At 43.1% G+C, this 22061-nt stretch overlaps 1 protein-coding gene across 1 annotated transcript in view; it reads right to left on the bottom strand.

The window, feature by feature from the left end:
- The window catches only part of LOC121607111 (GDNF family receptor alpha-2-like), a 44918-nt gene that overhangs the window by 21203 nt on the left and 1654 nt on the right, over positions 1-22061 (bottom strand). The window contains exons 2-4 of the mRNA XM_041937796.1: positions 21403-21759; positions 10718-10804; positions 654-1032 (exon numbers count right to left, since the gene is read on the bottom strand). Of these exons, the coding sequence (XP_041793730.1) occupies positions 654-1032; positions 10718-10804; positions 21403-21759 (823 nt within the window). The remainder of the gene's footprint in view (positions 1-653; positions 1033-10717; positions 10805-21402; positions 21760-22061) is intronic.

Here is a 22061-nt window from a genome sequence, read left to right as displayed (position 1 = left end):
TTAGACTAATGAACGCAGAGCATATCTCCTTCAGCCAGCTGGATGTGTGGCCTCTTGATGGCCAGACACAGCACACGGTTTGGAGGGTAAAAAGATCTTGACAGCTGATTTGGCTGATAGTACGACCGCTGTGTTTCACCTGCTCTCGGCAGCACTAACACGAGAAAACATGTCACGGCTGGGTAGGTGTGAATTGAATCCGGCCGCTTGAATCCAATAGAGGCCCCATGCAACCACCGTGATCCACTAATGTTTTGTTCGGCTTAATTGAGCGTTGTCCCTTCAACTTAGCCTCACATCTTCATCCTCTGTCTAATAGCCACAGCTTCCCTGAAAGTCTAATTACTTCACTGGCAAAGTTACAACACAGAAATACATATACAATATAACTTCAGGATGCCACAGGAGGGAGGAAATTACAAAACAAGAACTCTCTATGACGCACGGATTAAATTTCCTTTTCTCTCAATTTCCATGAATATAAGAGGATGATAATGAATCTTCAGATGTGTTTGGCGGGAGCTCGTCTCGTACGCGTGGCACAGAGACATGCATGCACATAAATTCATGTCTGCCCCCCCACTCCTCGCACTACACTCATAGCCCTTTAGATTCCAAAACCTCCCACCCCCCACTATTTCCATTTCTTTCACCTGCAGAGAGAGTCCTGGCGGCAGACCCTCCGTAGCTCCAGACAGTTGGGTTTCTCCTTATCTTTATAGGAGCAATCAGGCACGATTGTCTGCCTGCGTCGTTCTGCGCAACCCACACTCTGGCAGGGGCAGAAGAGCAGCCGGTGGCTGAACTCAGGGGGCACACGGTCCAGGAACAACCTCAGTGCTTTGTGGCAGCGCTTCTTACTGCACGTTTCACCCTTGTTGGTGTCCTCCTTGCTGCAGGTAGCGATGTAGGCGGAGCGTTGCCTCTTGCAGCTTCCATTAAGGTTGCAGGCTTTGGCCGCATCAAGACAGGGGTTGCAGTTTCTCTCGGCATCGAGGCAGTGGAAACCTTTTGGCGCCACGGTGAGCATACCTGACAGTGGAAACAAGCAAGAAAGAGAGCTCATAGACTATAGGTCAAGGAAAAAGAGTTCACAGTCTCACAGTTAATTGGTATACTTGAACTAGTCCTTTGGATCGCAGTCTTATTACATGCATTCACAAAGGGAATGAATGCTTTGAACTTATAATGTTAAATTCATTGCAGTTCTTAGTATTTAAACAAGCACAACCTGGATCAAATACAGTCACAACAGACGGATAAAATCTTTCCACTGATCCTCTGACTCAACATCATTCGTCTGATATAGTTTACAGTTGGCTCAGCTGAAAAGTGTGATCAACAAATAAAGCAGTAGCGCTTGCATCTCCGCCCGTATGGGAGTTCATTACAAATGTTAGACTTGTTACGCTGAAGGAGGCTCTTCAGTATCATCTCTGCTCCTTTGTTTCTCCAACCAACAGAAAGCCACTGGAGGAATGCCCGCAGCTTGTCCACATCCACTCCATCTGAATTATTGATTCAGTCGGTTTCAGACCTTGAGTGAAATATGAATGAATTAAGCCGTGAATCTAATTCATTTCCATGTAATACTATGATGTGATCATCATAATATCAGTACGTTATCAAGTTGCCGCAGCAAGTTACCTTGATTTAAAACAAATTTTATTCATTTCAATGTCTTTGTTATTTGGTTTATAATGAACTAAATAACATTTTAATCATTTTTTGGAAATAATATGATGCAAACAAGAGATCTTGGAAAAATACTGACAAGGAAGCGCATTGATGTGAATGCTGGTCAGCAGGAAACAGCACTAAATACTGTAACATCTGATCAAAATGTGCTATGCTCAAGGATTTGGCAAAACTTCCATGCTGTAATACACACTGTGCTGTATGATCCACTTATTAGATGGTTCAAGTGCAAGATTAAGTTCCCCTTTTTTTGTCAGTGTAATCAAAAACTGAAACATTGCAATTACCCCTCAGGCTGCACATCATATTTGTGGAAAACAGATTATGTCATTAGGTGAGTCTGCGTGTTCCGAGGTAGCGCATGTACCACACCTTTCCCTGAGATATACTGATAATAAAGCAGGATTGTGTTCACTTGTGGCATCCCTCTCTTGTATTCAGGCTATATTAGAGAAGTTAACCTCACCCCTCCCACGTAGATAATGATATTTCAGAGGTCGTAGCGGCATGGTGACATCCAGAGAGATTCATCTCTTATTCAGCAGAACCAATCTCACTCTGTGTCTATCAGACAGCCTGGAGCAGGAAGAAGACCATTTATTTTAGAGGGGTGTGCTTCAGATGCTGTATTGTTTCCAAGTGGTGCATCGCACATATCAATCCTAGAAATGGGGATACGTAGAACACATCACAACACCAGGGGAAGGGGGGGAGGGTTAAGTAAACCTACCAAATTAATGATTTTGTGGTTTCAGATCACGTCAGATAATAAAAACTCTCTGCCACAGAAGGAGGAAGGAAGCACATTTACTGTAGCTTTCTGTTAACCACGGCTTTCATTTGTATGCATCAAGGTTAAATGTTGCAGGCAGTTTGATAAAGAGGCAAGGCGTTAAGAGTCATGTCCTGAGCTGAGTGGATGTAGGTGTTCAAACGAGGGCTGTCTTTTTCATTGTGTGTCACACGCCACCGGGGAGAGCCTTTGTTGGAATTATAAGAGCATCAACTTTTATGGCTCTGATTAAAATAAGATGTCTTTGTGTCATCAAATGAAATGTTTATCCTTGCACTCTCCGAGGGGAGAGGATAAACACTGCACAGCAGATGCCTGGCAACATAACAAACTCACTCTTGTTAGTGTAAGTGAGTGAAAAGGCAAACAGAATTGCGCTCAAATCATTTGCTTCTGTGACAGTAGCGACAAGCGTGAAACCTTACAGGCAGGATGAGACAATTAGCAGAGTTTGTCAAGGAAGGAGCAGCTCGGTTGATCTGTGATTACAATGAGAATCAAAAAAAGAGCAGACTTTGGCACTGGGCACGAAGAGGCCGAAGCAGGGCCAAAGTTTTACTAAAGTGGGCCAAGCTTGGCTGAAGCGGGCCTGAAGGGGGGCGGCACGGTCCAGCTGGAGGAGAGGTTAGCGGGGCGGCTGTCCAGTGGTTCAGGCTACATTACATTGATGGATTGCAGCTCCTAAATCTCCCCTGGCCATCTGCAGGCTCTAATGTGGGCCACTGGGGGGGTCCAGGATGAAAAGAGTATAGGAGAAGGATGAGCTACTAAGATTTATCTGACCAAGCAGGGCTGAAGCCGCTTTTGAGGCTGCAGCGATGGACGGGTTTTTACTACCTCTGATTGGGGAGCTGAGATTGAATTTTGTGCTCAACCCGAAAAGATGTCCTGGGGCGAATATAAGACACAAAGCCCAGTTGATGGCTCTGACGTGCCTACGCACAAACAGGATGATGGCGAGAGCAGGCGTGGACGAGGAAGGAAGCAAAGGAGCGGCGATGGGAGGGGAAATGTATTGTGTTACAGAGTTATAATTGATTTTCCGAGTGCATTACAAAGAAGGTTTTCGGCAAACATATTCCGCTATAATGTGAGGAGAAAGGGGTTGATAAGCTAATGATACAAGACATATAAAAATGGAAAAAGCTTTAAGAGGGGAGAGGACACTTGAGCGGTTGATTGCAGCAGCTGATCATGACCGATAGAGAGATGAAATGAGAGGATGCAGACTAACAGATTGGACAGCCACTTACAGAGACGTGCTGGAGAGCTCTCAATTAATCCAGCCTAATTCAGGAAAGATGTGCGACTCTTGCTCATAATAATTAACCCAGCCCATCAGCGGCGCAATCAGCAGCTCTCAGCATCACAATAGTTTATACATATCTATGGACGTACCTTGCCGGCTGCACTATACGTTGATGAGCGAGCGAGGCACCGAGCGAATGAATGAACAGACGGGCGAGTGGGAGCATTGATTGATTAATGGATGTAATAAACACAGAACGATCAGTGTCACTGAGTGCAGGAAAAGTCATAAATAATGCTTTCCTCATTATATCTTGTTACTTGTTGACTGCAGAATAAACTCTGAATGTGTGCAGAGATGTTTTTCGTGTGCGTGTCGCCCAATGTGACGCTCTAAATTAATTTGGGGAGTAGAAAAAAGTGAATTCGCTAAAAGTGTTCCAAATTGTCTTATGTTGTTTAATCGCGACTGCCTCGTGTGCGTCGGAAAATGTGGCCTCATAACATTTAGTTGATGTCAACAACAGTTAAAGCATCGTCGGTGCTTTCGGTGAGCATGCCGTTTGACTGTAAATAGGCTTTTAATAGGGCTCTCTACTCTATGGGCATCATAAATTAGACCCCACTGATGGCAATGTAGTGGAAATAACCGTTTATTCTTTTCACACATACAACACACAGGGAGGGAGAAAGGAAAGAGGGAAGGGAACACAGAGAAAGAAAAGCATAGAGATCAATTGTGAGATAGGAGACAGACGGTGAGAAACAGTAACTTACTTAAGACCCGTGTTCCAGTGAGAAATAAGAAAGAGGGATAACAAATAGAAAGAGGAAGAACGCATGAATGAGAAGAGGTGGACAAAACGTTTCTGTGCGCTTTATCTGGATTTGATGCCCCCCCCCCCCACACAAAACGAAGGGATCTTTCTTCCCCAGTAATTGCTCTCCGTCAGCCTATTTTGAATTCTGCATTTCATATATTATCCCATACTCAAGGGACGCTGCGCTGCAGAGGGGAGTTCAGTCCAGGTTAGGAGCAGGCTCTTGGCTCTGGGTATGTTCTCAGTAATTAGGAAAGGTGCCAAAGTTTGGATTTAATATGGCCCTGGGTGAGTGTGCGAGAGCTTGTTAGGGAAGTCTTTAGTCCGGACCCCGAGGAGCATGTCAAGCATTTCCGTGTCAAAGGGCTCATCAGTCATTAGCTCTGTACTCTGTCTTTGCGGTGGGGTTTCCAGAGGCAAGAGGGTTGAAGAGGGTGCGCTGGATCTACGACATCATCTCCCTAAGCCTAACTGAGCAAGTTAGACACATAGACGTCATCAGAGGAAGACCAGAGGAGTTCAAGAAATGCTCTGTTCCACGGGACCAACTAAATTTTACCCCTAAGCAGAAAATTATTGCTGCAAAATGAACCAGCGTGAGGGCAAAATGGAAATGGTGAGAGTGGACTAAATATTTGTATGTGAGAATAAATGTGTGCGGAGGTGGGAATGGGGAGTCCAAAGGAATTTTAAATCATTGTAAACACACTTCTAATACTTGAGCTGTTTATGAGTGTCTGCCTTCAAGTAGAGCTTCCTCTGGTGAAATTCAAAGGGAGAGCATCCTCAGTGGCTCCCTCAGTCTTAATATGCATGTTGTTTAGCGCCTTCAACCATCACTGGTATAATGTATGCATAATCTTACAAGATGTGCACGTCAGGTGAACATGCACAGTATTGTATCAATAATCTGCCTCATTGTTCGTTACCAGCATGCAAGTTGAGTACAAGTAAAGTAAAACAACATATCTTTTGTGGATTATTCACTGTTGTTTAATTCAAACTTGTTAGAAAAACGCTGACTGTTACAAAGGGGCTCTGATAAGTGCACTTCCAACAACAAGTCTCATTAGTGACCCACAGAGAGAGACAAGCTAAAGCTGAACTAAGGGTAAACTGATTAGAAAATTCACACAGAATAATGAAGCATATAAACAAAGTAATGTAAATAGACGCGGGCACAGTCACAAGAATACACAAAACAAATCTTGCAGGAGTACATGCACAGATACACTCAGACCCCTAATAACCACAACCCCTTACCGAGGGCATGCAAAAAAAAAAAAAAAAGGATCTCAGTGTTTGCCTAAGTAATAGTAATTGTTATGAGGACAATGTGAAAATGTCAAACATTTCAACAGCATGCTGAGCACGGCTGTTGCGCTGGTCCTTCTCTCCCAGCTGTAGAAACAGCTTTCTGGATTTAATTGGATGGTGGGCACACTGAGCTGAGAGGTGAGAGGCTTAGTGCTTAGAGTTAGAAGGTCTAACTAAGGGATGTTAAACTTAATTCCTGGAGGGACCCCTGAATGCAGGATTCTATGCTGCCCTCTGCTCCTAATAAGTTAATTAGCTCAGGGCTGGGTCAAGAGAACAGAATACATTTCACATGGAGCATATTAACAATTACAGTCAATGATATCTTTGCTGTATTCTGTATGTAATATGGCATTCGTTTGGGCTTTGATAAGGGCCCTGGTGCACTGCGGAGGAAGGACTCTCCACCACATCCTTCATACAGGATGTCTTATTGATTGGAGTAGATGGCTATTGACTCCGACAGCAACTGAAACCAAGAAAACAATGGTTATGTGTTGCTCCTTGCATATATCGCCAGGACCCTCTAGTGGGGCTCTGCATGCAAGCAAACCAAAATGTGAAGAGTCGCCGCTTTTGTATTTTCCATAATAGTGAACTGAATATCTTGAGTTTTGGATTGTGATGAGCATTTTCTGATTTAATAGACTAAACAATTAACAGATTAATCAAAAAAAATCAACAAAACGATTCTGTATGCATCATAACAAACTAGCATCAGGCACCAAAGAAGACTTGTTTGCTGAACTAACTAAATTTGGTGCGCCAAGGAAATGTCTGTCATTGGCAGGTGTGGGGCTGTAAACAAGACTAATGTGCCTTCCTGCAAATGAAAAGATTAAGATTATCTTTCTGGATGATTTTGTTAGATTCCCACTGGTGTTTAGTCCGATTTGATTAGAACGGAGAAATTCGGTATTAATATCACTTATTGCACTCAATTCTTCTGGCAGCTAAAGGGGCTTTGTTTAGAGAACTGGTTTTCAATAGATATCCTCTGGGAAAGACTCATTCAGCACTACCTATCATTTGCTGATGAAGATTTTTCCAGTGACAAGGAGTTGCGAGCGAGTCTTTCGTTTCACAAGACCAAATAAAAGCTTTCCACTGAAGACAACACAGTGTCCCACAGTGCCATTGAAGATACTGTAATAGTTGTGTGTGAGGAGTTCAGGTTTGGGACAACAGCTAACTAATACTTCTGTCTTTTTATTGCTGTAACTGGGGGGGGGGGAAATCCATTAAGTGATATATGATTGGCTGATTCAATCATGATGCACTGGACTGGACCTGCTTAAACACAAAAAAAATCTACCTACACAAGTTAGTACAATTATGGTAAAAGCAAACTTTGTGCAGCAGTAAGGTAAAAACTATAACAATGTTGTGCTAAGCTTGCACAATGGGTTTGTTCTGGTGAACAGAGAGCACATGTGAAGGGCATTTACGAGCATCTTTTCAATCTGCTGCAATATTCTTTGTTTTTTGACACTGGAGTGGTTTTCATTGTGATAGCATTACTACAGCTCGGGATAATAAGGGCCAAAGTTGTCTGATCTCTTTCTCTCCCGCTCAATCACTTGCACATTCACTCTCTATGGCGACTGACGTATTTCACTGAATCTTTTCATTCCTGCTGTGTACAAGAGTCCTTGTAGTGCTGTCTGCCGCGCTCCGTGTCTCACTCACTTGCGCCTGATGTATGTAACAGGTATGTTGGAAGTGATGCTGAAACACTGCGTTTTCAGGATACCGCTGAGATCAGAATGTGATGTGATTTGACTGGCTGTGTGAGGAGAACCGCAGGTTTTCAGCATGTAACCATCAGACGCAGGCTTAGGTGTTAGGAGTTGTGGGTGCTGACTAGAATGGCTGCACTGGAGCTGTCAAGAGCCCCCCCAAACGAGAGCAGCAGTGTTTTTACCAGCATCCCCACTTGCTGGTAACCAGAGGTCACTTCCACTTCCAATCAGCTGTCAGTACTCGCATGTTTGCTACCCTGCATAACCTCTGCTCTCCACCTATCATCATCAGGTAAACATATCGTCTGCCCTCACGCTGACAGCACGACACAGTGATGAGTGCAGTAAGCAGAATGTGGGCACGTGTGCAGCATCGCACATTATGACAGCGAGCAGAGAGCTGGGCAAAACATGGCAGAATCTCTCTCACACCTCTTGGATGGGATGAGGAGCAAATTTCTTCCAGATGATAGAGAAGTCTAACTGGGCCAGGTGTTGGTGCTGTATCAGCTGGGCTGTATGTGCATTTAAAGTAGTATTACGGAAAGGAAAATGAGGAGCCCTTCAAAAACCTGCTGCCCTCGCAGGGCGAGAAAAACATGTCAGTTCGCGTTTTTATGCAACCTGGTAACATGGCTGACTTCTTCGCCCAGCCACTTCTCATAGCCTCTCAAAGTTAGCACACTGTCAGTCCTCGTAGCACAGTGACAGTTGGAGCATGCTTCCTTTATGACACTGTTGGCAGTCCACCTTGTCACAACACGAGTGTAGTTTAGCCATCACCTTCACCCTTTTGTGGCGAGAGATGTGGCACACAGAGGTGGAGGCACAGGGCTTGAGAGACCACGCTGTGCCTCACAGCCAAGAGATCAGTGGAAAAAGGCCCACTGATGTCAACGAAGACACTCGGGCCCTGAACGCAACTGTGCTGAGCGCTGAGGTGAAGAGGCGCTGCTGATGCAGGCGCACAGTGCCAGCCGAGCCAGGCCGGGATGGGCAGGACTAATTGCTGTCTTTCTAACGCAGTCTTTTTCTCTCTGTGTGTACAGCACATGCAAATTCTCAGTCTGAAGATCTGTAAAAATGAGTAGCTAAGGCTACACAGTCCCTTTAGAAGGAGACGCCTGTGTGAAACAGTTTTGCAGGTATCACTTGAGGCGATGCAGAAACAGAGTCTCCATATGGTCTCTTTAATTTTAAGCAGAGTGGGAGTGCATACAGTACCACAGAATTCTTTTTCATTTCTATCACAACTTCTGTCCCTTATCTTCCACCCAGACAAAAACTTTTAAAATAGTAGAGATTATTTTTCAATTTCCTACCTTTCCTCTTGGAGAGTATACCTTCCCCGGTCCTCATCAACCAACAAGATATCACATATTCCCTCGGTCTCTGTACAGTTTAACATTTATAGACGTGATTATGAATACTTTTGTGTGGTTTAGTAATCGAAATGAGAAGTATTTCCATAAAACAAGTGTATAATTACTTATCTGTTTTGCCCGTGGTTTTCTCTCAGCGCCACAATCAATTACTCTGTCCTCAGAAATGATAAATAATGAGGAAAGCCTCCGGCTAAACAGATTTTAGAGAACAAATCCAATATTTCACCTTGGAGAGAATGGAGGAAACAGCTGAAGCAAAATGGATACAGTAATGAGTCCCCTGTTGTATCTTAATATGTCGAGGTACATTGAACTACCCTCCTTGTTTTAACAGGGCACTTGGTGTGCTAAACATAAGCACATCCAGCATCTCTCTCTACTCTTTCACTATTATCTTGCTTGATTGTTTCTTAGGAGGGTAGCTCAAAATTACTAAACATACTTCCATAATATTTTGGAAATTTGACCGTGTGCTAAAGAAGAACTGTTTTGTCCCAACATATACCCTTTTAAAAAGTAATTCAGCTTTTCGCTCATAACTCTTGCATTGGATTCTATTCAGGCCTATTTCTGCCTGCACAAAGATTTTCCAACATTTAATTAATCTTTGCACTTTCTCAAGCCTTCGCCAGATTTGGTTCACCACATTAGAATGAAAATTTTCATTTTTGATATTGCATACTTTTTTTATTTCAACTGTTTGACATCTATTGCGATACCTGATTGATGATTTTGCAAATAGGTAGAATTGCAGCGACAGGATAAATTGAAATGGCCATAACTCAGAGGTCATGAGTGTTTTACACTTACAAAGCCTCAATAAAACTAAACATAAATCAGCGTGATTGTGTCTGACTATAAATATGTTGGTGCAGATCTCAAATCCAAATGCAACTTCTAAGCATTTTCTGTCAAACCTGGGGATTCTGCAGCCTTGGCGGAAGCATGTGCTTCAGATGAATATGCACTTAAATCAGTGAAGGCAGTTTGCCATCATTTCTCAAAACTTCTGAGTAATCAAAGCCTGCACCCTTTCACGTCCATTGGTCTGCTCTCCTTCTTTCAATATATCAAACAAGTGCATTTCCAAAAACAAGTGATACAATGCTGATTTCAAGCTAAGGGGATTATGCAGAAAGCGTGTCTTCCTTGTACCTCCCAGTTATAAAACAAAGCAAGATACATCAGCCAAAAGAAAAGGAAAATGTGCTGCCTTTAGTGTTTGTAGATTGCTTTTGGCAAAAATGACACACAAAAAAAAATAAAAGAGAACATCCTCTGGAAATTTGTCTCAGAACTGGATGAAAGAAACCGATTGAATTTTCAAGTGACTGTAGCCTGTAGCTCTTGCAATGGACAGGCGCCTGTGTCCAATCACACCTACTGTACAGCTCACCTCTCTGCACTGCGTTAACCATTGCAGCTGCGCTTTATAATAAGATCTCCATTGATTAGTGATACGATGATGGTAATAACCAGTGAATTAAATAGCAGGCTATCGCTCTCCTGCTGAGCGCTGGGCTGTTTAATCAGTAAACCAAAGAGGAAATCAAATTAAAACCAAATCAATATATTATATTCAAAGGCCAAGGACGCCTGACTGGTGGAATGCTATTGAGGAAAGATCGAAACAGACTCCTTAAACAGCTGCATTGTTATTTGTCCCAAAGGAGCCTGCATTTCATCCTCTCTAGAACATCAGACCGTTCGTACCTGAAGAGATGGAGGCCAAGCGGAAAGCATCAGGGTGTCGGTTCGGTGCCACGGGCTCATACGGCGATGAGTCATCCATGTCTCCACCTGAAACAACAGTAAGGACGGCAAAGATTCATTAACACTCATGCGGATGACCTGCTTTGCGCTTTGCCTTCCCAGCCGAGCAGAACACGAGAGCATTTCAGGCCTACGCTCTCAGTAATCATTACAAAAAGCATATGGAAGGATGCATTTTAGCTCCAACAGAGAGGAAATTCAGTTCATGATCATCAAACTGTCATAAATCGACTGACTGAATGCATGTTTTGGATTTAAATGTAATATCATACTGTAATGATGCAATTTCCTACATCAGTAATGGACTGGCTGACCAACAAGTAAGGCAGCCTTTTTTTTTCTTGTGGAAAACAGGATGTTAATCATGGTCAAATCATTTCCTTTCGGAGAGTATTTGTTCCTGCTGTGGTTTGATTTTCTAGAGCAGCTGAAGGACTAAAGCACAAGCAATGCATCTTCCCTGTTAACAATGTGTTGCCAGAGCTGTTCATAAAAAAAAAAAAAATGTAAAAATCAAATTAGCACTCAACTGACTGAGTCTCCCCCATGTGCCCGCTTCTCTGTAGGCCCTAATCCCGCATTTAAAATTCATAGCCATTCGGTGTGATTGAGACAAACCCTCCAGTGTGTAATAGCTTTGCATTCTGATCCCAACAGAAACACACTGAGGGTGTTGTGAGGAAGGTTTGGAGGCCCGCTGCTACAAATGAGAAAATCTGAAACCTGTTGGTGCAGGACCACGCTACCGAGACAACCAATCAGCAGATCCAATCAATGGATATAGTACATTTTGTTTATCAACATCCTCCTCGGATGCTTTCGAAAAAAGATGATGCAGGCTGATAAAATGTTGTCGTGTAGCTGCTTTGATAATAACTAAGGCTCTTGTGGAAGGTGTATTTGGCTGTGCCTGTGTTTTCCAGTACACGCGGCGTTATTCGTGTCTCCTGTGAACATATTTAATCATCAAATAAGAGTCAAAAATCAGGAATAAAAGCCACGATAACAGCAGCTATGTGCTGATACTTCACTACAAGTAGAAAGCACAGTGTACAAGTTGAATTTGTCTATTAGAACGAATCAAAAGCGCAGAAACATATGTACACTGGCACACATTAAGTGAAAAGGGAATTACTGAAGGGAATTTTCTATTATAATGTGTCCACAGAGGAAAGAAAACCAACCTTAGACTTGTGTAGAGTCATCTACACTGCAGAGCCATTGCTTTGGGTCCACTTCTACATCTCTCCTCTCCATCAATATTTACAACCATAACAAGATGGAGCAGCTCAGCTGGCCATTCTCTGAGCACATATAGCTATTGACATCTGGCACAGTCGAGGATTGTATGTGTGTTTGAGAAAGAGAGGGGGAAAAAAAGCAGAGGAGAGTCACAAAGGAGAGGAAAGAAAAGTCAGACAAAGACAGAGAAAATTGGGCAAGGAGAGAGGAGTTACACAAAGGAAGAAAATTACCTAAATCCTGAAGTTTGTTCTGTGTGCGCCCTCACTGTTTGTCTTTTTGTTTGCGTATTGAAGGATGTACTGAACATCCGCGTGAATTTATGTGAAAATGTATTTCTGTTTATCATATTTTTTACCCAGCCGTCTCTGCATCACCCACAACTTTGTTCATGTTAGCCTTTACATTTCTGTGAAGAGAGAAGGACTCGAGATCTCTCAGTATGTCTAATTACAACAATTACCTTCTAAAGCTATAGTGCTTTAGAAGCCTCTCGAGAGTTCAAGACTACCACTTACTCAGCAAACAACCACCTTTACCCTCCTTTCATGTCTCATTTCAGCAGTAGACACATTTACTGTGTATTTCAAAAAAAGAAGCAAATATTCCCCAGGAAAGTGTAATGCTTCCCGCGGAGCACCGAGAACATGTTGTACTGTACAGAGAAACATGGAATAAAGGACGCCCTATCTTTCGCCAAAAGCAAAACATCTTGTTATGAGGTTGCTTACTATTTTGTTCAGGCTGCTTCTTGCAATCTAGAGAAGCTCCACTGCACAATCAGCCGGGAATCAAACAGTGTTAAGGCACATTACGTTTCACAGGCAGAGCTGTACAGTGTGTGCTGTGGCGACCCTGTAAAACAATACCGTCGGAGCACAACAGCAGCTGTAGTTAATGAATTTTAAAAGCTTATTTACATGGATGTTACAAGCCGTGTTGAATCATGAAATTGCAAAACACACTATAATCACACACACCCTTAGGATGTTAAAAAGCCCGCAGCAGGAGGCCTTGTTGTACTTCAAAAAAATCCTGCTCTTTGACAGTCACCCTGGACCCAATTATGCATTCATAACAGAAAATTCTTCCCAGCTGTTTAGTGATAAGATGTTTTTAGCCACAGGGCAACAACTTATCGCTGTAATTAAGCCTCCGTTTGACTTCATTTGCTCTGACAGTATAGAGAATGACCAGCACTGCTCAGACAGGCAATCAGGTCTTTCCCAAGTTACAGCATGAGAAGAATGCTGCTTTTAAGCGCATTCACAGTCCTCTCCTTCGCCATAAGGGCTTTTATGAAGCCATCACTCATCCTTTTCATATGCATTATCAATGAAGCTAAACTCCTGAGGCGATGGAAACTGTCCTATGGATTTTTTAGTGACATTTTTGGCAAACCGTTTATGGCTGGAAGCAAAGTCAATTTTAATAAATGTCATTCACCTTGTTTTGTTTTTTTTAAAGGTGCCCTGCACTGATTGTGCTCCTGTTTAATATTGATTTTGTATTGCTCCCTATTTTTGCTGCAGGCAACACTGGAAAAAAGATAAAATACTCAAAATATAACAATATATTGCAAAACTACTTCTATTCTTATATTAATCACATACAAAGAAAGCTTAGCGCAGCCGGAGCAGCCTGGAGCACAGCCGGAGGTCCTCAGCAGAGCCCTGCTGGTTGTTGCACGAACTCGGCTGGCAACAAAAGGTGACCGAGCCTTTGCTGTCAGAGCTCCCAAAGTTTGCAAATGAGCTGTCAGCGCAGATAAGGCTCGCCAGAACACTTTCCTCTTTAAATCACTTCTAAAAGCACACTTGTATTCTATAGAAATGTATCACAGCAAACACTGGGAAATGGGAAGTCACATTTTTATTACACTGGGATAAATGCATTAATCTTTCCACTCAACTCCCTCCCGTAATGCGCTCATTTCGACAAAGACAAGATAAAGTGAAGTGATACCACAAATGCATCTTTCTTGGAATTGCGCTTAACAGAACGCAAGTTGAGCCACAAATTCAGTTAACCGCTCAGCTTTTGAAGTGATATTGACACTTTAAACTCAATTTCAAACCATACAAATAGAATATTGGATTAGCTCAGAATAATATTTCAAGTCACAATTCCAATCCAGCGTGGCGTGGTGGGCAAACACAGCTGAGAAAATGAGGGCTGAAATTTTCAGCCTCCCCTTTGGCTATGCGACTGTAATGTTAATATGAATAGTTACACGCTCGCTAACCTAAATCAGCATTTTAATACCTGGTGTCAGGTAGTAAATGTTGAATATGGTGTAAATCGTGCAAAATTTAAGTAAAAACGGCTATCATCTTTATGGGACAGCAGCATATTGGGCAGAACATTAAAAACAGGCAGCAGCAGTGCAGCCCGATATATCAACCTCTCCTCTGCATTTTGCATTTTATATCAATATGAATGAAGAGAAAACCCCCTCGTTTTGGATGCTGCAAATTTACAGAGCTTAAATAGCCGATATTAAGCAACTTAAATATTTACTGTATACATGATAAGTGCTGCTGCATTGGGAACTGAGCGATGAGAAGCCAAATGATTCATCTAACTGTATAAATTGCGTTTGATTCCCAGTTTTGGACTCCGACATATGGAAGAAAGAAAACTTGGCTGACTTATTTCAAGAAGCAGCTATTTCAATTAATGAGCGGGGGTGACACAGGGAGGAGAGGGGTGGAGGGAAGAGAAGTAGCCATGCTGAGATGACAGCCGCCGGGTCTGGTGGTTGACTTCTGCGATGCACATTCGTTCAGCGCCGCTGTGAACCTTTCTGCCAGGAGTGAGTCTTAATGCCGACATCATGACAGTATTCACTGAGCAGAATGGCCCGCCACTCACTCCCCTGTCTGATAGAGAGCCTGAGAACTCACTCTGCTATAAAAGGCTAATCTAAAGCCCGCTGCCTGGCCCTCATTGCAGCCACGCTGTCACACGCTGTACCGGCCTCGTGGTGAATGGGAGTCACCTCGGCCAGTTCACCTTACAGTATGGAAAATCATTAGACGGATTTATGAGGACAAACAGCGCCTGTTTTGCCGTCATATTTCACTGATCCTTCTCACATTTTGGGATGAAAGATGAAAGCGGAGAAGGAGGCATGAAAAGGACAAGGAGGGGAAAGCTCTGAAAGGCCTTATTGATCACATCCAGAAGCTATCGACACGTCCCTTCCTCTGATGATGAAGTAGCCACCTAGCGAGTGCCGACTGTGTCTCCAGCGCAGGGAGGGAGAAAGCAGAGAGGACATATTCAGCATGCAGGAGCCTGCTTCCCCTATCCCCTGACATGCGGAGCAGGCTGGAAAAATGTTCTGCTTATGACAGTGGATGGCTAAGGTAATGGCCGGTGACTGCTACCATTGCTCATAGTAATGATGGTTTCACCCAGGAATACTGTGTACCTTTGCACCCCCCACCCCCCACCCCCCTCCGTGGTTACCCCCTATGACTCTCTCCTTCCTCCTCTCGCTCTTTCATTCTTTGCTTTTCTCTGTCTCCCTCTTAAATTTTCTTCCCCACTCGTCATCTACCTGCCGTCCTGTCCTCACCTCCCGTCCTCCCTTCTCGCTCTCCCCATTTCTCTTCTTCCCTGCCTGAGTCTATCACGATGTGCACAGCATTCCTACACTGTTCATCTCGTCTGACTCCTAACAGCAGCGCAGGGGCCAGCTTGTGGTATTAGCATGATGTAGTGACATATTCAGAGGGTGACCTTTGTAACGCTGGCATTCGTGAATATGGAGAAAATAAATCATTCCGCAAAACTGTCCGTTCTCGTCGTTTCATGTAAATAACCAGTCTCCTCTGACAATGAGCTGGAGCCGACTGGTGTGGAGCACTGGCGGTGCACTCCTTTCTCTCTCCCTCTGCAGCAAAAGTTCGCTCAACTAATTAAACCGCTCTGAAAGATCTTCACAAAAGATCTTCGATTCCTACTTTAAGACCGAGGCTATGGGTTCATAGCTGAGGCTATGAAATAATGTATGTTGGAGGTGTGAAACTTATCGTTTAAATTACCAATTCTACTGCAGACCTACAAGACTATATCCACATGAGACCCGGGTCACCATTCAAAGCCGCCTATACAATGTTCCTGTGTGTAGCAGCCAATGTTTCTTTCTTAGTAATTACTTCTTTTATAGATTCTAACTGCTAGACCTCATTGCCTTACACCGACACAGGCTCCTTCAGAGCAGAAACCACCCATTATCCATCAAGGATGGCCGTATTGACACATTGAATTCAGCTGCCATTTTCCGTTTTCCGAAAACACAATTAACATTTCATCATTAGCGCCATTACCGATGGCTCAAAGACTGGCATTGTGACACCCTTTAGCCTTTCAGGGCAGCGCAGTCGCCTTAAGGCAGGCGACAGCAGTATGGCAATCAAGAAGGAAATCTGAGCCCCCGTCATAGCTGCCGTGCCTTGTTATTCAGATTCCCACCTGTAAATGATGCCTTTCAAAATTTAAAATGCTGCAGAAATGTAGCTGCTGACACCTGCTGAAATGTGTAAAAATGCTTTCTGCAAGAAGACACGTCAAGCAGCACTCGATGACGGTACTGTGTCACGTTGTCATACTGAGGCTGAGGTGTTTTCTCAGCAGCGACTCACTGTTTCATCGCACACATTGTCAATTTTGAAACACCTTTCAGAGATTCAGGCTTCTCGCTGGACTCATGTAACTGGAGAGACTCATGCAGCTCCTAAGTGTCCGGACCTTGTTCTCTATGACCAATGTAATTTACAGCTACGTCTCAGGGACACCGGACACACTGCAGCCCGAGGGCCTTCCCACCGGGGCTTTTCATGGTGAGTCTGCTTTGACTTGGTTAAAGATTGAATAATTAACTTTCCGGTCTCAGGGTGGACTCTTCAGTTCGCTTTCAAATAAGTGCGACATTTTCAGTTGTCAGACTGAAGGAGCGGTGAAGTCATGTTGCTCGGTTTGAAGCCTATGTCTGAGTAATACCTACTTTAAACTGAATTTAATTGTGATTGCACAGACGTGTCTGCACAAACCAGCCATTATAAGTATTGACGTCACCCCGACCTGCTTGAGACAGGGTCTGGGGGGGCAAGTATTGCTGATGCTGATGGTGTTCTGGTTAACAATGATTAACAGACATCTCACATACAAGGTGACACCACATCCTCCCTTGTGTCCTCCTTGCTGTCATTTTGAACCATTGTTTAATGTCCTTCCACGGCAGTCGGACCACGCCGTGAATTAACTCCCCTAGAAATGAAAAGTGAGACTCAAAACTTTAAAATGTTTTACAACAACTCTAACTTCACCTTTCACCATCATTATCTCCAGACTGCAGGTGTTTTATTTCTGCATCTATTAGGAGACCACTTACACACACCTGATGTAAAATAATATAATGAGGGACTGAAGGAGGCAAACAAATAACTGTTGTAAATACATTTCTGCTTCTCTTGAGCCTGGAGTCGATGTGGATCGTTATTATCAACCTATTATATGATTATTATCCATCCAAACCTCAATCCACTGTTTCATTTCGTATATTTAGTTCTTACTTTTGCTAATGCAACCATTGTTTAGCTGAACAAAATAAACCTCAGTGGAAGGAGAAAGAGCAGCAGAATCTGAAGAAGCAGATCTTTCCAAGGTTGTTTTTACTCTTCGAATGACTGTTATCTTTTGTCGCTTAAAGGTGGAGCAAGCCGATCTCGAGAAATATTGTTCATATGTCAACACAACAGCCAAACAAATAGCCCCTCCTTTCAGTGCACCTTCAGAAGCAGCAGCCCCCAAATTCATGGACGATAATAGAATACTAGCTTCTAGCAGAACATTTCATGTTATTTATGAATAACATTATTTATATAAAAGAAAAATGTTATTGACATTTCATTACTATCAGCCCTGTTCCCTGTGGGTGAGGACATGGAAGAGGCAGGGGTCATAGTGTTACTGGCTCCCCTGCTGCTGATTGGCTGGAATCGTGTTGTGGTCCGAGCTGCTTTGTTTCCCTTTTACAGAAGCAGAGTTGTATAGAGCCCTGCGTCCAAGAAATTAAATTTAAATACAGCTAATCAGCAAAAGCAGATATGTTTTTGAAGGAAATGTAATGCAGACAGAAATCTGTTTTATATTTACATAATCAGGAATTGTTGTTAATTAATGTAACTGGCAGGAGGCAAAAAATGCTGATACTGAACACGTGTTTACGAACGTATTTCATTTATTTTCCACTTTTAGTGACAACAGCATTATTCAACTTTTTTATGGTTATATTTAGGCACTGGTTAATGTTAGGGAAAGATCATATTCTCTGTTTTAATACAGAGAAGTTCTGCAGTGATCATGATCTTTCCCTAAACAACCAAAAACCAGTGGTTTTTGTTGCCTAAACCTGACCACAGTCTGGACATGAACCCTGAATTCAGGCGTCACAGTCCTGCACTTTGACTGTAAGTTAGTTGTATATAATTGCAACTTCTAGGTGATATTTACAATGTATACTAACATGGGTTTTAGGGCACACACAGGACACACGGCTAGTGGGCTGTGAGGAGATATTTGCTGAATTAGACAAAAAATGTATTATATTACAATTGCTGACTGCACCTTTAACATGCAGCCCATGAACTGATTCACATGGCGAGTGCGTCCATATGCCTTATGGTCTTGCTGACAAAGTCCATTTGATCTACAGAATAAAGATCTACTGGATAAAGTCTGTAGTAGTGTGCATGTTTCAAATACACTCGTCTCTTATTCAAGTACAAACTCTCAGACTTCATTCACGCATGAAAAATGTGTCTTAATCCCAACCAACATACAGTAAATGCATGTTTTTTATTCAATATAAGCATTTATCTTTTGTGCACATTTTGTAAAACAATAGATATGATCAGGCAGTTCTTTTAACGGCCATGCTCAAAACAATATGTTTCTTTCTTACTTGAGAATCAGACTACAAAATCTTCAAAATTAAAGGAAAAACCTGTCTTTAACATGAAGCCTTGTTGTGGACATGTGCTGCGTCCTCTGTCTTTCTACAGCTGAAAATTTAAGACATTTGTTATTTTTTCTTGTTTACTTATGCCTAAGTTATCATTCATGATTATATATGTATGTTTAATTAAACTTTTTACATTTACTTACATATTCTTTATTTGAAATTAAGAATACACACTCAATAAGGCGGTGTGATAACCTCGCCTGAGGCAGTGGTGTATTAGTGTATTGTTTATGTATGGCTGGTCTGGAAGCAGGGTGTTGTTTCAATCCCTGGCCATCCCCGGTCAACATCAGCTTTCTCTTCACAGACACAAACATTTTAGCCCTCAAGCTCGCAGGCCAACTTCGTGCCCCTGGACAACACGGGTCATAAGAAAGGCTGGAGCCTGACTTCTGTATGGCTTTCTACACTTTCTAATGGCCTTAGGCTGCAGAAAAGTGGGCAAACTGTAAGTCCAAAGTGCAAAGTGGCCAAATGTGTTTGTCCTTAAGCCATCATACATAACATTTTCATATAGAGTTCACTATATTAGTTAAAATTACACAGATGTTTAACAATCTCTGCCCTCTTCTGTCATCCTTTCACCTTCTCTTGCTCTACTCGTCTTTTAATCCCCTGTTCCTCACTTTTCTTATCTTTCTCTCTCTCGCTTACCTAAACACGTTATCTCTCCACATTAAGAAGAGTTAAATAAAACTTTAAAAGCTACATTACATGTTATCTAAGCCCAAAACTTCCTGTTTTGTCAACAAAATGATTTCTGTGGTGGAAAAAGTGGTTTAGCACCATTTTGAGGGGGTCTGCTGGGATTCGGCCCTTCGTGTTTGTTTCCAGAGATGGATGTTGTACATAGATTGTTTCCAGTTAACAAAAGCCTGCTTGACTGCACAATGGATCGTGATTAGATTAAAGCTGCACTGTAAGAGCTTTTCGTTTGTGTTAAAGCAGGTTTTATCTCCGAGGGCGACAGGGCCAAAATGGGACACTGCTGAGAGGCAGAAACGCAGGGCATACCGCAGACACAGGAGGTCTCTATGCCTGACAGCCAGACAAGTTGCATGATGTATTCAAACACAAACACTCTGACTGATGCAGCTATTTGATGGCAAAAGTAGAAAGAGAGTGAGACAGGGAGAGAGGGAGACAGAAGCCCGGGGAGCATCCATGTCATTACATTTCCCTTGAACTCATGTCAGGGACCCTCTGCTGCCATCAGTCTGATGAAGTGTAGCTGGTGCTATGAGCAGTCAGCCTGGCGAATCACTTCACGGATCACGACACAAAAGCCCAGAACGCTCAGAGCTCAGCGACTTTGCAGCGCTTCCACCATTAGCCCACGTGTCAAAACAGCTGAGTACATTATGTCCACCGTGTTTATGTGGCACGACACTTGACAACAGTCGCAGAGACTCTGGCCACGTGCACAAGCATGAAGAGATGTCACTCTTGGGTTAAGGTCCCCCTTTAGCTGGATCACCGGGGCATGGCATCGCTAGCGGCTCTGACTCAGATTCGTCTTAATATCAAACACTATGTGCTTTTGACCCACAAGGGTGGACCAAGAGTGATGTCAGTGCAGGAGACTGTTCGCTGAATGTTTTGCAATGTAAAAACCAGATGGTTTTCAGTGTTACAAGAGTGCTATTTTATGCCCATTGTAAGTGGACACACAAGGGCCACTGAGCTATACGATTGCAACCTAATTACATGGTAATATGGAACACTTTAGGTGAAAACCAATAAGTCTACCATAACAGGTCTACGTAATGTAATCCCATTATAGGTCCATTACCTTCAAGAGGGTGAGGGAAGTAGGAAAGCATATATTTTTCATCAGGGGCTTCTGGGTATCACTATAACAGGGCACCAGGGAATAGGGCATCAACAATGGGTGTGGCGTACATCCCTCTTTTCTTTGCCCGGAAAGTACACTGGTACTTGAGATCGGAAGATTCATTTAAAGTAAATGTTATAACGCTAAAGAATACGCCAAGTCATACACATTAATATCAATAGAGGTGTGTTGCACATCCACAGATGCAGACTATTTACTGCAGCAGTGAACATGCATCATCTTGTATGCATTTATTGTTGTACATAGATCCCTGCTACAGTACACATATACATATTCAAACAACAAAACCGGAGCATGTTGTATGATGAATTCACAGCCACAGAGGGAATACAAAAAACAAATGACAGTGAAGATCCAGAGCATTCATGATGAGCTAACTGGGGAAAATGGGGAAATAATTTCACATATATACAGGCTCTGAACTCACCACACGGTTAAATATGATGTGATATGAATTTTGTGAGACATAGAATCGTAAAATCATCTGCCTCCTACCTTCAGTGAGTCCCATGTGGATGGTCCAGTAGTTCTGCAGACACTGCAGCTCCTTCTTCATGCCCCTCTTGCAGCGGCAGTCATACAGAGGACTAACCAGCAGCACTTCCAAGGCAGCCTGGCACTCCCTGTTGTTGTCCAGCATGGCTTCCTTCTCCTTGCCCACAAGGCACTGGCGCATCACCCGGTACCGAGAGCTGCAGTAAGGGTTCTGGTTGCACATGTCACTCGCCTGGATGCAGTCCACCCATTCTGGCTGAGCTCCTGGCCCAGACCCGGTGTCTGGAGATCCTGGAGAATCGTTGGCCAAGGACACGGACAAAGCTGAGGGACCATCCCAGGAGCTCGCTGCCTCGTCTAGGTGGAGATCAGGTGGGGGTGACAAGAGAAAGGAGGCTCAGAAATTGTAAATATATGTGTGAGGGATTTTGTGGGTTTTTTTTTTTTTTTTATATATATACGTGTGTGCATGAGTGTGTGTGCAGGTACAGGCACATATCACAAACCTGCTTTCAATTTTGCTTTGTTGATGCAACAGGTTGGAAGTGGGACCTACAAACAGGTCTGATGGCACTCACATGCCCATACATGCCAAGGAATCTTCTAACAAGACATTCTTCATGGTCTGCATGAATTTTAAACATGTGTACACAGGGTCT

Source organism: Chelmon rostratus, chromosome 5 (assembly GCF_017976325.1).
Source record: "Chelmon rostratus isolate fCheRos1 chromosome 5, fCheRos1.pri, whole genome shotgun sequence".
In the NCBI taxonomy this organism is placed as follows: Eukaryota; Metazoa; Chordata; class Actinopteri; order Chaetodontiformes; family Chaetodontidae; genus Chelmon; species Chelmon rostratus.
This window is presented reverse-complemented; position numbering and strand designations above follow the sequence as displayed.